The 14,799-nt window shown below is 40.7% G+C and overlaps 1 protein-coding gene and 2 long non-coding RNA genes across 8 annotated transcripts in view; 2 read left to right on the top strand and 1 right to left on the bottom strand.

Moving 5' to 3' along the window:
* The window catches only part of LOC126911849 (uncharacterized), a 146,600-nt gene that overhangs the window by 112,353 nt on the left and 19,448 nt on the right, over positions 1-14,799 (top strand). The gene's annotated exons all lie outside the window — the stretch shown is intronic.
* LOC126911857 (uncharacterized) overlaps positions 1-14,799 on the bottom strand; it is a 135,992-nt gene that overhangs the window by 103,365 nt on the left and 17,828 nt on the right. The gene's annotated exons all lie outside the window — the stretch shown is intronic.
* Positions 1-14,799, top strand: part of LOC118280931 (signal transducer and activator of transcription 5B) — a 50,659-nt gene that overhangs the window by 20,398 nt on the left and 15,462 nt on the right. For 3 of the 5 annotated variants that reach the window (XM_050700698.1, XM_050700699.1, XM_050700701.1), the window contains exons 10-17: positions 1,180-1,384; positions 2,678-2,760; positions 3,973-4,042; positions 4,774-4,928; positions 5,728-5,851; positions 7,526-7,654; positions 10,971-11,077; positions 13,863-14,042. In XM_050700698.1, the coding sequence (XP_050556655.1) occupies positions 1,180-1,384; positions 2,678-2,760; positions 3,973-4,042; positions 4,774-4,928; positions 5,728-5,851; positions 7,526-7,654; positions 10,971-11,077; positions 13,863-14,042 (1,053 nt within the window). The remainder of the gene's footprint in view (positions 1-1,179; positions 1,385-2,677; positions 2,761-3,972; positions 4,043-4,773; positions 4,929-5,727; positions 5,852-7,525; positions 7,655-10,970; positions 11,078-13,862; positions 14,043-14,799) is intronic. The other 2 variants (XM_050700700.1, XM_050700702.1) reach the window with 1 other exon arrangement.

Genomic DNA, 14,799 nt, shown 5'->3' with positions numbered 1-14,799 from the left:
TTTTCTTATTAACAGAAATAAAAAATTAAATAAAAATTAAAAAAATATAATAATTAAATTAAAAATTTAATAACAAAAATATAAATTTTTTAATTTAACGTTTTATTATAAACAAAAAATCTTGCACCAATGTAATCTTTAGCCTACTTATATGTAGAAACAAAAACTGGTCATTAATAAGTCAAAAAAAAATAAAAGCGAACGATCTTGGTCTCGAATGTAATCTTTACCTTAACAAGAATCGAAATTATAGTAAGTATATGTAATATACTAAGCCTAACTTAACCTAACCTATAAAAAGTATAAAATAAAAAATTAAATTAAAAATTTAAAAAACCCCCGACAAAAAACTTAATTTCCCTTTAAAAAGTAAAAAAATAATAAAAGAAACTTAATCTTAAAGTACCTAAGAATGTACTAATAATTCTAAAAAAATACGTCTCGTTGGGGGACCGCATTCATATGGACTGTACACCGCCGCCCGCGCCGCTATATTTCTATTTTAGAATATAATAGAATAATTCTAAGAAATAATTAGGAGCGGTCCCCCAACGCGACGTATTTTTTAGAATTATTAGTACATTCTTAGGTACTTTAAGATTAAGTTTCTTTTATTATTTTTTTACTTTTTAAAGGGAAATTAAGTTTTTTGTCGGGGGTTTTTTAAATTTTTAATTTAATTTTTTTGTCGTCAACGTCACGCCTTTATTCCCCGAAGGGGTAGGCAGAGGTGCACATTACGGCACGTAATGCCGCTATACAATGTACACACACTTTTCACCATTTGTGTTATAAGTCCCATGTAATAGGGGTGAGCCTATTGCCATATGCTGGGCATAATTCCAGACTCCGTGCGACTACTGAAAAATTTTTGAAAAACAGAAAAACGTCCGGTAATACTTTGCCCGACCCAGGAATAGAACCCAAGACCCCTTTTTTTATGATATAAGCCGGGAAACGAGCAGACAGACACCTGATGGTAAGCAATCACTACCGCCCGTGGACACCAGAGGCGTTACGAGTGCGTTGCCGGTGCCTTTTGGGGTTAGGAATTTAAGGGCTGTTGTTGAATCGGAGATTGAGATTGATCATCCCTATTATTTTACTTAAAGAATAATTACCAGACCCCTCGCAAAACTCCCTACATCAAAATCTCACTAACCCCCTTCCCCTCATCAGATGGAAACGCGAACAACAGCTCAGCGGCAACGGCGTACCGATGCAATCAAACCTGAATACCATACAAGAGTGGTGTGAACTCCTCGCCGACCTGATCTGGACGACCAGGCAGCAAGTGAACAACGTCGCCCGCATCAACACCAAGACTATTGTAGAACTGCGGCAGCCGCATCTCGCTGAGATGCTGGATGAGATGAGCAAACAGGTACGTTATAGACAAACAGCAGGTGAACAACGTTGGGAGAAGTCATTGGATGATTTCCCCCCCTCAAAAAAAAAAAAAAAAAAATTAACAACGTCGCCCGCATCAACACCAAGACTATAGGATGAGCAAACAGGTACGTTATAGACATATTAGAAACTAGCTACTTCCGCGCAGTTTCACCCGCTCTGCTCGGTTCCTATTGATCGTAGCGTGATGTTTTATAGCCTATAACCTTCCTCGATAAATACGCTATCCAACACAAAAAGAATTATTCAAATCGGACGAGTATTTCCAGAGATTAGCGCGTTCAGACAAACAAACTCTTCAGCTTTATAATATTAGTACAACGTCGCCCGCATCAACACCAAGACTATAGTCGAGCTGCGGCAGCCGCATCTCGCTGAGATGCTGGATGAGATGAGTAAACAGGTAAGAAGATACAGGCAAAAAAACTACTAAAATGTTGCTAAGTAGATAGTAGACCACAATATTTTTTTACATTTAATGGGTCGACGTTTGGCCGCTATCTCGCCTGATGGTAAGTGATGATGCGGCCTACGGTGGAGCACGTCTGCCCATAAGCAACCTATTCACTCGGACTTTGAAGACACCCAGGTTATACCCATCAGGAAACACAGACAAGGAGTTCTACTCTCTAGCAGTAAGCACAAGGAAGCTTGGATTTAACAAATCATTATTCTCCCGCGTTATTAAGCATCGTGGTAGCTTATTATCATCCTTACTTTTATTGGATTGATTGAGAGCAGTGTCACGGCTTAATTTTGTGTTTCAATCGGCAGAATTGCTTACTTTTGGTAGAGGATAATGGCGCTGTTAACTATTTGTGTTTTTTTTGGAGAATCACCCATAAGGAGCTATAAAAATATCTGCTACGGCTTTAATGGCAGGTAGCGTTGTGTTTGAAGATTTGATATAATAGTAAATATAAGGTGACTTATTAGTGAACGATATTTAAACTCTAACTATTAGTTTTATTTTTATCACAATAACAAATCAACAAAATTTCGCGCGCGCGTGCTTTAACATGATCAGCTGTTAGCAGCGAGGCGCCCGCGTTATCGGAAGACTAGTAACTAGGTATTTTGGAACTTCACGCGCACCTGTTCACGAAATTTTGTTGTTGTTTCACAATTTTATCGCCAACAATCTTGGTTGACTACACTTTTGTAGGTAAACAACTACTGAAAACTGGTTATTCGTATCGTCACGCCATATAAAAATGTTGGCTTTGAAATAAAATAATTTAATTTTTGTTGTGTTTCTTGCCTACAGGTGACAGGACTATTGTCCACACTGGTGACATCTACGTTCGTGATTGAGAAGCAACCGCCACAGGTTATGAAGACCAATACCCGGTGAGTTTTACGTAGTTTTATTTAGATACTAGCTACTTCCGCGCGGTTTCACCCGCTCTGCTCGGCTCCTATTGGTCATAGCGTGATGTTTGAAACAAACAAACTTTTCAGCTATATAATAGTACTAGCGGACCCGACAGACGTTGTTCTGTCTACACGTTTTTAATTTGAAATTTTTTTAATAAGCTAAATCATTCTGAACCATTTTGATGAAAATTATTATTCAAATGTTATGACAATATCTAACGTCATTAATATTTGACACTGCGATGGTAGCGCCGTCTGTCCGATCCAATGTAAAACATTCCAAAATCAACAACTACTAATAAATTAAAAATTATTTTAAAAAACATTGTCCAGCGGACAAAATTGTGAATCTAAACCATTCTCAGATCCCCTTAAACACACACAAAAAAATTCATCAAAATCGGTCCAGACGTTTAAGAGAAGTTCAGTGACATACACACTTACAGAATATATGACTTTAAAAGAGACTATGACCTCTGAGTTTGTTTCGGCATTTCTTCTCAGAGTAGTCGGATAGGAAATGCCGGCCTCATCTAGTTATTTAAGAGATTGACTGCACGGTTGGCGCGGTGACTGGGGGCAACTGGCTGCCGCGCAACGTGCAGCGGGTTCGATTCCTTGCACGGAGCAACTCTTTGTGTGATCCACAAATTGTTGTTTCGGGTCTGGGTGTCATGTGTATGCGAACTTGTATGTTTGTAAACGCACCCACGACACAGGAGAAAATCCTAGTGTGGGGCAATGTTTTAAAAAATAGATTGACGTGTAAAAGAGTTACATTGTTTTTTTTATGAGACATGCCGGTAATCGAGCAGACGTATTACCTGATGGTAAGCAATCGCCGTCGCCCATGGACACTTGAAACACCAGAGGCGTTACAAATGCGTTACCGGCCTTTTGGGGGTTAGGAATTTAAGGGTTTTTGGGAAATCGGGGATTGGGGTAATTGGGCGTCCGGTAACCTCACTCGCACAACGAAACACAACGCAAGCGATGTTTTACGTCGGTTTTCTGTGAGGCCGTGGTATCACTCCGGTCGAGCCGACCCAGCAGTGCCGAAGCATGACTCTCCCACACTTGGGTACAGTAGTTTCAGCATGATTGGCGGACAAACATCCAAACAAACAAACCTTTACATTTATAATATTAGTTGTGATAGATTAACATGTGGTATATTGTCCTCAGCTTCACGGCTACTGTCCGTTTACTGGTCGGGGGTCAGCTGAACGTGTATATGACGCCGCCTCGAGTCAACGTGAGTATTTTTATGGTATAAGCCGGTTAACGAGCAGACGGATCACCTGATGGTAAGCAATCGCCGCCGCCCATGGACACTTGAAACACCAGGGGTGTTACAAGTGCGTTGCCGGCCTTTTGGGGGTTTGGAATTTAATGGTTGTTGGAATTGGGAAGATTAATGTCATCAGGAAACTTAATGACTGTCTCGTTGATCGAGTGGTCGCAAGTGCGATTGCCGGGCAAGAGGTTTCGGGTTCGACACCTGGAAAGTATTACTAGGCTTTTTTCGGCTAGTAGTAGCACGGAATCTGGAATTGTGCCCAATATATGGCAATAGGCTCACCCCCTATTACATGGGACTTATAACACAAATGCTGAAAAGTGGGTGTACATTGTATAGCGGTATTACGTGCCGTAATGTTTAATTAAATTCACCGAGGGAAATGGAAACTATCGTTTTCTTTTTCTTCTCCTCTAATAACATCTTCTGATTTATTTCGTTGCGGGATCCAAGACAGTCATTCATGTCCCTGGGACGTTGGACTTCAGTGTTCCGGTGTTTTCATGGTTGTATCTACTGTAGATCCTGGTGCACAGGAGTTGCAGCGGTATGGGAGGTTGCGGCGGGCTTGTCCCATTAAATTGCCGTAATCTGCACCTCTGCCTACCCCTTCGGGGATAAAAGGCATGACGTTGAAGAAACTGTATTTATGTTGTACTATTTATATAAACAAACATTGTCCCCAGGTCGTAATAATATCGGAACAACAAGCCCAATTGCTTCTAAAAAGCGAGACCCAAGCCGGTAAGGGCAAGCAACCGGTGGAATGCGGAGACATATTGAACAATAGCGGTTCCATGGAATACCAGCCGACCAGCAGGCAGCTCAGCGTCAGCTTCCGGTGAGATTTTTTGTAGTGGTGATTAGTGGGGATTAGTGATTTTTTGTTATATGTTGAATGATAGTGGTTCTATGGGATAGTAGTAGGTTAGGGTCTGTTTCTGGGGAGATTTTTTGTAGTGGTGATTAGTGGGGATTAGTGTTTTTTTGTTGTATATTGAATGATGGTGGTTATATGGAATTGTAGGTAGTTAGGGGAGGTTCTGGTGTGATTTTTTGTAGTGGTGATTAGTGGGGTTTAGTGATTTTTCTTGTATGTTGATATATAGTGGGTCTATGGAATAGTAGGTAGGTTAGGGTAGGTTCTGGTGAGATTTTTGTAGTGGTGATTAGTGGGGATTAGTGATTTTTTGATTTATACGTGTTTTGCAAGGTTTGTGTTGATGATTGGTGGCGATAAATGTAGTTTTTGAAGATTTTTTGTAGTGGTGATTAGTGTCATTTTGTCTTTGAGCATATCTTGAAATGACATATTTAACAAATTATGTAAAAGCATAAATATTGCATTGTTTTGTAAAAAATAAATCGACTGCACGGTTGGTGCGGTGGCTGGGCAACCGGCTGCCGTGCAACGTGTAGTGGGTTCAATTCCCGCTCAGAGCAACTCTGTGTGATCAACAAATTGTGTATGTGAACTTGTATGTTTGTAAACGTACCCACGACACAGGAGAAAATCTTGAAAAGATAAAAATAAATCTGACAAATATTTACATTATTATAACACTTTAAAAGCGAAACACAAAAAAAAAATACAACATTTTTTTGCAATGGTGATTAACGTTTCCTCTCTTAATCCCCAGCAACATGCAACTCCGTAAGATCAAGCGTGCCGAGAAGAAAGGTACAGAGAGCGTGATGGACGAGAAGCTGACCCTGCTGTTCCAGTCGCAGTTCAACGTTGGTGGAGGAGAGCTGGTCTTCCAAGTAAGTAGCTGATAGACGTATCACCTGATGGTAAGCAATAGTAAGATCAAGCGTGCCGAGAAGAAGGGCACGGAGAGCGTGATGGACGAGAAGCTGACCCTGCTGTTCCAGTCGCAGTTCAACGTTGGTGGAGGAGAGCTGGTCTTCCAAGTAAGTAGCTGATAGACGTATCACCTGATGGTAAGCAATAGTAAGATCAAGCGTGCCGAGAAGAAGGGCACGGAGAGCGTGATGGACGAGAAGCTGACCCTGCTGTTCCAGTCGCAGTTCAACGTTGGTGGAGGAGAGCTGGTCTTCCAAGTAAGTAGCTGATAGACGTATCACCTGATGGTAAGCAATAGTAAGATCAAGCGTGCCGAGAAGAAGGGCACGGAGAGCGTGATGGACGAGAAGCTGACCCTGCTGTTCCAGTCGCAGTTCAACGTTGGTGGAGGAGAGCTGGTCTTCCAAGTAAGTAGCTGATAGACGTATCACCTGATGGTAAGCAATAGTAAGATCAAGCGTGCCGAGAAGAAGGGCACGGAGAGCGTGATGGACGAGAAGCTGACCCTGCTGTTCCAGTCGCAGTTCAACGTTGGTGGAGGAGAGCTGGTCTTCCAAGTAAGTAGCTGATAGACGTATCACCTGATGGTAAGCAATAGTAAGATCAAGCGTGCCGAGAAGAAGGGCACGGAGAGCGTGATGGACGAGAAGCTGACCCTGCTGTTCCAGTCGCAGTTCAACGTTGGTGGAGGAGAGCTGGTCTTCCAAATGAGTAGCAGATTGGTAGCATGTATCATTGAACAAACTACAGAGTAACTGTTAATTAGTGAAGGATTTATTTATTTACTAGCTTCTGCCCGCGACTTTGTCCGCGGAAAATTAAAAAAAATGGGGTTGTACTACCCCTAACATTTAGGGGGATGAAAAATAGATGTTGGCCGATTCTCATAGATACCGGATAAGCACAAAAAATTTCATCAAAATCGGTCAAGCCGTTTCGGAGGAGGGCAACAAAAACTGTGACACGAGAATTTTATATATTAGATTTATTTATTATTACTATTACTACAAAATACTACTATCATTACAGAATCACCTAATTCAATAGTGTATTGAGAATTTTTTAACCTTAGACTAAATTCAGTAACAAACAATCCTAAACTACACCTCACAGTAACACTTACCAATAAACTTATCCTAAATGGATACGTTTTTTTTAATGAAATAATGAAAAAAAAATTTAGGTATCTAAGTAAATTCAATTAATCAATACACATACAACTGTAGGTAACTTCCCACAAGATATTTAAACACGTCAGCTACATTCGTTAATTGAGCTGATTGTAAACTGACACATGCGTGCTGCCATCTGAACAGGTCCGCTCATACTGTTGTGGTTCTTTCCTCTAAAGACCACTACAGAACCAACTTGCACGGTTCTCTCACATTATCCTCTATATCATTGTCTGGACTTTAAAAGAGACTATGACCTCTGAGTTTGTTTCGGCATTTCTTCTCAGAGTAGTCTGATAAAAAATGCCTCATCTAGTTATTTAAGAGATTGACGTGTAAAAGTGCTCTTTTATGTCCTAATTGCAAAATAAATCCATTTAATTTTTTTACTGCATTTTTGTCCCCTGACTGAGTTAATGGGATCCAAACAAAATCCTTGATATCTCCATTAATCCCCAGGTCTGGACGCTATCTTTGCCAGTGGTGGTGATCGTGCACGGCAACCAGGAGCCCCACGGATGGGCCACTGTCACATGGGACAACGCCTTCAGCCCACCGGGCCGAGTGCCTTTTGCTGTACCGGATAAGGTAATTTTATTTATTTGTGTATTTATTTTTGTAAAATACTACCTATTTATGTTCATTTTTATATATGAATCGTAGGGTGATGTTTTATAGCCTATAGCCTTCCTTGATAAATGGACTATCCAACACAAACAGATTTTTTCGAATAGGATTAGCATATGTAGCTACTTCCGCGTAGTTTCACCCGTTTTACTCGGTTCTTGTGATCGTAGCGAGTTATTTTATAGCCTATAGCCTTCCTCAATAAATGCACTATCCAACACAAAAAGAATTATTCAAATCGGACCAGTAGTTCCGGAGATTAGCGCGTTCAAACAAACAAACAATCAAACAAACAAACTCTTCAGCTTTATAATATTAGTATAGATTTCTTTAAAAATACCGGTAACATTCGGGTTTCTTTGACCCTAGGAGGTAACTTTGACCCAAATTCTATCAACCAATAGGAATCCAGAACAATGTGTGTATACGTTTTTCATTGGTCTAAAATTTTGGGTCAAAGTTACCCTCTAGGGTCTAAGAAACCCGATGTTACGGTACCTAATAAATACACTTATGTGCATTTTCATACATAAATCGTAGCGTGATGTTTTATAGCAGTATAGCCTTTCTCGATAAATGGATTATCCAAAACAAACAGATTTTTTCGAATAGGATTAGTAGTTCCCGAGATTAGCGCGTTCAAACAAACAAACTCTCCAGTTTTATGTACGGTGACCGGTAATTAGTGAACGATATTTGAACACGTGATTGTACTCATGATTACAAACTACCGGTCACCCTATATATGTAGTTATGAGTAGTAGTGTTACTACACTAGTGTCACCTAGGTAGGTAATTCCTTAATTTGCGTAACATTATCCATTAATATAGTCGATTTTAGGTATAGATTCTAAAATATATTTAATATTTCTCTGATCCAATAGACCACTTCTAGCGTCTAAATGGGGTATAATAAGCTATGCTTGTAATAATACCACGCTTTATGTAAAATACTAGTATAATAAAATAAAATTCTAAATTAACTAAAAATCACGGTTTACTCTCGTACATTAATGGAGAAAAGCTCTACTAGTTTCGAGTCACAGAGGGACTCTTCATCATGAGCAGCGTGCGCAGACGTGGCGACGTCGCGCAGCCTACTAGTAGAGCTTTTCTCCATTAATGTACGTGAGTAAACCGTGATTTTTAGTTAATTTAGTATGTCTCACGATAGTAACATTAGAACTTAAGACGGGATATTTACTATGATTACTTATGTCTATAGGTTTCCGATATTTCGGTACTGTTGCAAGCGCCATGAATTCTAATTGTGTAAAAGGTGCTAGGAAAGAAGAAATTTTTCGAGCGGACACAGTGAGTTTTGTGTGTCAAGAAATAAATCGAGTTACAAGTGATACAAGTGACAATCGTAGCGGTGTCGTTAGCAAAAACTAACTAGAAAGAGGGTAGACCGATTTGTCTGCTCATAAACATCCACCCGCATATACTCCAGTTCATCCGTGATCATGGCGCTTGCAACAGTGCCGAAATATCGGAAACTCATAGACATAAATAAACATGGTAAATATCCCGTGTCAAGTTCTAATGATAGTATTAGTGACCATGTCAGTTTAAAAACGTATATCCTACGATAGTTAATATAAAAATAAAATTCTGTTTCTCGTACATAACCGGAGCAGCCGGTCCATCAAATCAGGGTGAGTTGTAGCCGCGAGCCGATAGGGCGGAAACCGATATAATATAATATATTTAACACATTCAGTGCAACCGACTCGCCAGGAGAGTCCACGTAAATTTTATTCCAGCGCCATAGACTCGCCCGGCGAGTTCAATGTTTTTGCTATTTCTTTCCAAAATGCAGGTGAATTTTCTGCTTAAAATAATACTGAAGTCTAAACATACCTTAATCTAAAGAATTGCGTAGTTGATGCGACTGGAATAAAATTTACGTGGACTCTCTGGGCGAGTCGGTGGCACTGAATGTGTTAAGATACCGGTTTTTTTCATTTCCGTATATTTTTTTCTATATAAGGTGTTCTAAAAGTATCTGCCACGGCTTTAATGGGAGGTAGTGTTGTGTTTGAAGATTACAATAGTGAATGTAAATTATTGATTATGAGTATTTTTTATTTTCATACAAAAAATCTATATTCAACAGAGACAGTGAAAGAGCTCTCTCTTTCACTGTCTCTGAAATCAATTATTTTCAATGACGAAGCGACACATAATACGTATTTGTGAACCACTTTAGCCAAAGTAGAGTCAATGTGTATTTAACTTCTTTATGTTCTCAAATTGAATTAACTGGTCCGGGGTACGGAATTTCTTCACTATTGTAATCTTCAAACACAACACTACCTCCCATTAAAGCCGTGGCAGATACTTTTAACACCTTTTATATTAAAAAGTACATTATTTTCTGTTTCCTTTTGGCTTCTTTCGGGCGAGCCCGAAAATGGTTAACGGCTCCGGTTGAGCCCGAAAGCGGTCGGGTTCGTCCGAAATTTAAGGAATGTTACAAGCAAGCATAGTTATTATTTTATTAGTGGGGTAGGTTAGTTTGGTATTAGATTTTTGATTTATTATTAGACAGTAGCGGGTTTGATTCCCGAAAGTTAAATTAGGCATTTTTACAAAATAATTATGGCAGAGATTTAAGCTATTTCTGATGTATTTTGATAAATTTTTGGTTTTAGGCAAAATATAATTTTGATTATGGTCTTAAAAATATATAATCAATTATTCTATTAGTTATTTGTATGCATGCATTAGTTTACATTATAATCATTAATTATATAAACATAAAATATATACATATAGGGTGACTGGTAATTAGTGAACGATATTTAAACACGTGATTGTACTCATGATTACAAACAACTTTCCCGAAGAAACTTTTTGTGTACTCATTAGTTTTATTTTTATCACAATAACAAAACTACAAATTTTCGCTCGTGAATATACCTTTTTTTATTATTCGTACATATAATTTGACATTCAAACTTACAAGAAAGAGCGTATTCCTTTAAAAGGCTGCCAATGCACCTGTGTTTCCTCTAGTGTTGCGGGTGTCCATTGACGGCATTGATCGCTTACCATCAGATGATTCGTCTACTCGTTTGCCCCATATTCCATAATATGATATATAAAAAGTACTTTTGTCTGTTATTTTAGTCAAAAGTATTATTGACTAAAGCTTGCGGTCTAAGTATTTTTAACTGATTTTGCTAGTCAAATAGTACTCTTGACTGGTTAAGAGTTTTGACTGCAACATATACTATATATTCTAATAGTAAACCGTCTCCTTTATTTCCAGGTAACTTGGGGCCAGTTGGCTGAGACGCTGCGCATCAAATTCTGCTCGGCGACCGGAGGAGACCTCTCTGAAGATAACCTGAGGTTCCTCGCCGAGAAGATATTTAGGTAAATATAGTGTTTAGTGGCATTTTTCAGGAGTGGCGTGATTGTGGTGTCCGTTGTTGTTTGTTTTAGCTTTTTTCAGTGTGTTTTGTGCAGACATAGTGTCAATTGATTATTTTATTTTGTTACAATATTTCAGGTTTGACTAATTTAAGCGACTTTAGCTTACTTTGAGCAACTTTCGCCCTCATTTAAGTGACTTTTGGGCGTCTTTAAGTTACTTTAATGCCCCTATTAGTGACTGACTGACACTTTAAGTGACTTTTGGTGCATTTTCATCTACTTTTGGGCCCTTTAAGTTACTTTTGCACCCCTGTAAGTGACTTTCGCGCCCCTTTGACTAACTTTAGCACACCTTTAGAGACCTTTGCGCTCGTTTAAGTAACTTTTGCGCCTCTGTAAGTGACTTTTGCGCCTCTGTAAGTGACTTTTGCGCCTCTGTAAGTGACTTTTGCGCCTCTGTAAGTGACTTTTGCGCCTCTGTAAGTGACTTTTGCGCCTCTGTAAGTGACTTTTGCGCCTCTGTAAGTGACTTTTGCGCCTCTGTAAGTGACTTTTGCGCCTCTGTAAGTGACTTTTGCGCCTCTGTAAGTGACTTTTGCGCCTCTGTAAGTGACTTTTGCGCCTCTGTAAGTAACTTTTGCGCCTCTGTAAGTGACTTTTGCGCCTCTGTAAGTAACTTTCGCGCCCCTTTGAGTGACTCTTTCCCCATACAGCAACCTTCAGCATCTACACATTGTACAAAGTTCGTTATCCTACTTGAGCACAACGCTATATGTAACATAAAGTATATGCGCCGTCCCCAGGACCAGTCTCCCGCTGAACAACATCGAGCTGAACGCGATGCCTTGTTACAATATTTCACGTTTCACTAATATCGCGTTACGATACTCGTTTTCTTATTGTTTATGTGACTTTTGCGCCCCTTTAAGTGACTTTTGCACACCTTTAGACACTTTTGCGCTCGTTAAGTGACTTTTGCGCCTTGTAAGTGACTTTCGCGTCCCTGTAAGTAACTTTCGCGCTTCTACAAGTAACTTTTGCGCCCCTGTAAGTGACTTTCGCGTCCCTTTTAAGTGACTTTCGCGCCCATTTGAGTGACTTTCGCGCCCCTTTGAGTAACTTTCGCGCCCCTTTTAGTGACTTTTGCACCCCTTTAGAGACTTTTGCGCTCCTTTCAGTGACTTTCGCGCCGAGTAAGTGACTTTTGTGCCCTTTCCATTGACTTGTGCCCTTTAAGCAATATTTGAACCCCTTTAAGCCACTTTTGCGCCCAGTTAAGCAACTTTTGCGCCCATTTAAGTAACTTAAGCGCCCCTTTCAATGACTTGCGCCCCCATTCAAGTGATTTTCGCCACCTTTCACCAACTCCTGTGCTCTTTAAGTGATTTTTACCAACTTTTAGCATCCACACATTGTACAAAGTTCGTTATCCTACTTGAGCACAACGCTATATGTAACATAAAGTATACGCGCCGTCCCCAGGACCAGTCTCCCGCTGAACAACATCGAGCTGAACGCGATGCCTTGTTACAATATTTCACGTTTCACTAATATCGCGTTACGGTACTCGTTTTCTTATTGTTATAGTGACTTTAGCTCCCCTTCATGTGACTTTTGCACCCCTTTTAGTGACTTTCACGCCCCTGTAAGTGACTTTTGCGCCGAGTAAGTGACTTTTGCGCTCGTTTAAGTGACTTTTGCGCCCTGTAAGTGACTTTCGCGCCCATTTCAGTGACTTTTGCGCCCCTTATAGTGACTTTCGCGCCCCTTTCAGTGACTTCTGCGCCCCTTTAGTGACTTCTGCGCCCCTTTCAATGACTTTTACGCCTTTTTAAGTGACTTTAGCGCCCATTTGAGCTCCTTTTGCGCCCATTTAAGCTCCTTTTGCGCCCCTATAAGCAAACTGTCGCCCTCTTTTAAGTGACTTGCGCCTCATTAAGCAACATTCGCCCCTTTAAGCAACTTTCGCCGCGTTTTCACCAACTCCTGTGCCCTTTAAGAGACTTTTATATTGTACAAAGTTCGTTATCCTACTTGAGCACAACGCTATATGTAACATAAAGTATATGCGCCGTCCCCAGAACCAGTCTCCCATTGAACAACATCGAGCTGAACGCGATGCCTTGTTACAATATTTCACGTTTCACTAATGTCGCGTTACGGTACTCGTTTTCTTATTGTTTATGTGACTTTGCGACGTGTAAGTGACTTTTGCACACCTTTAGAGACCTTTGCGCTCGTTTAAGTGACTTTTGCGCCGAGTAAGTGACTTTTGCGCCCCTTTGAGTGACTTTTGCACACCTTTAGACACTTTTGCGCTCGTTTAAGTAACTTTTGCGCCCTGTAAGTGACTATAGCGCCCCAGTTAAGAGACTTTTGCACACCTTTAGAGATTTTTGCGCTCGTTTAAGTGACTTTCGCGCCTGTAAGTGACTATAGCGCCCCAGTTAAGTGACTTTCGCGCCCCCTTCTGTAACTTTTGCGCCCCTGTAAGTGACTTTCGTGCCCCTTTGAGTTACTTTTGCGCCTCTTTAGTGACTTTTGCGCCCCTGTAAGTGACTTTCGTGCCCCTTTCAGGGACTTCAGCTGTCCTTCAAGTGATTTTCGCGCCCCTTTAGTGACTTTTACACCTCTTCGAGTAACTTTAAGCGGCTTTGGCGCCAATGTAAGTGACTTTCGGCGCATTTTCACCATCTCTTGCGCCCCTTCCAGCAGCTTTTAAGTATCCACATGTTGTACAAAGTTCGATATCCTACTTGAGCACAACGCTATATGTAACATAAAGTATATGCGCCGTTCCCAGGACCAGTCTGCCGCTGAACAACATCGAGTTGAACGCTATGCCTGTCTCCTGGACGCAGTTCTGCAAAGATGCCCTGCCCGAGAGGAACTTCACCTTCTGGGAGTGGTTCTACATGGTGGTGAAGGTCACCAGGGATTATCTGAGGACCCTGTGGTGTGATCAGTGAGTGTTTTGAAGATATTTTTTTTTTATTATAGACTAGCTACACGCACGCGGTTTCACCCGATTCCTATTGATCGTATCGGTTTCACCCGCTCTGCTTGGCTCCTATTGGCCATAGCGTGATGTTTTATAGCCTATAGCCTTCCTCGATAAATGTATTATCCAACACTAGAAGAATTATTCAAATCGGACCAGTAGTTCCGGAGATTAGTTCAAACAAACAGACAAACTCTAGCTTTATAATATATTAGTGAGTATAAGATTTAAAAATGTTCATTAGTATTTTTTAAAGGGACAAGCTCGCTCGCTGTTTTTGACTGCACGGTTGGCGTGGTGTCTGGGCAACCAGCTGCCGCGCAACGTGCGAAAAAGTGTATTGAGGACTGCCTCGTTGGTCGAGTGGTCGCAAGTGCGAGACAAGAGATCTCGGGTTCGATTCCCGGGTCAGGCAAAGTATTACTGGGCTTTCAAAAATTTATCGGTTGTAGCACGGAGTCTGGAATTGTGCCCGTTATATGGCAATAGGCTCACCCCCTATTATATGGGACTTATAACAAAAATGGTGACAAGTAGGTGTACATTGTATAGTGGCATTACGTGCCGTAATGTGCACCTCTGCCTACCCCTTCGGTGAGGTAGACGTGAGAGCGTATTTAGGACTATAGTCGTTTTTGCGATACGACACCGCAACGCAATGTTGTGGCGTTGCCCAAACGTGTTTTGGCATCAACCCTACTGGGCCCTATCTGTGGTGGTC

The sequence above is a fragment of the Spodoptera frugiperda genome, chromosome 19 (assembly GCF_023101765.2).
Source record: "Spodoptera frugiperda isolate SF20-4 chromosome 19, AGI-APGP_CSIRO_Sfru_2.0, whole genome shotgun sequence".
NCBI classification, from domain to species: domain Eukaryota; kingdom Metazoa; phylum Arthropoda; class Insecta; order Lepidoptera; family Noctuidae; genus Spodoptera; species Spodoptera frugiperda.
Note: the sequence above shows the minus strand (reverse complement) of the source record. Positions and strands in the feature narration are given on the sequence as shown.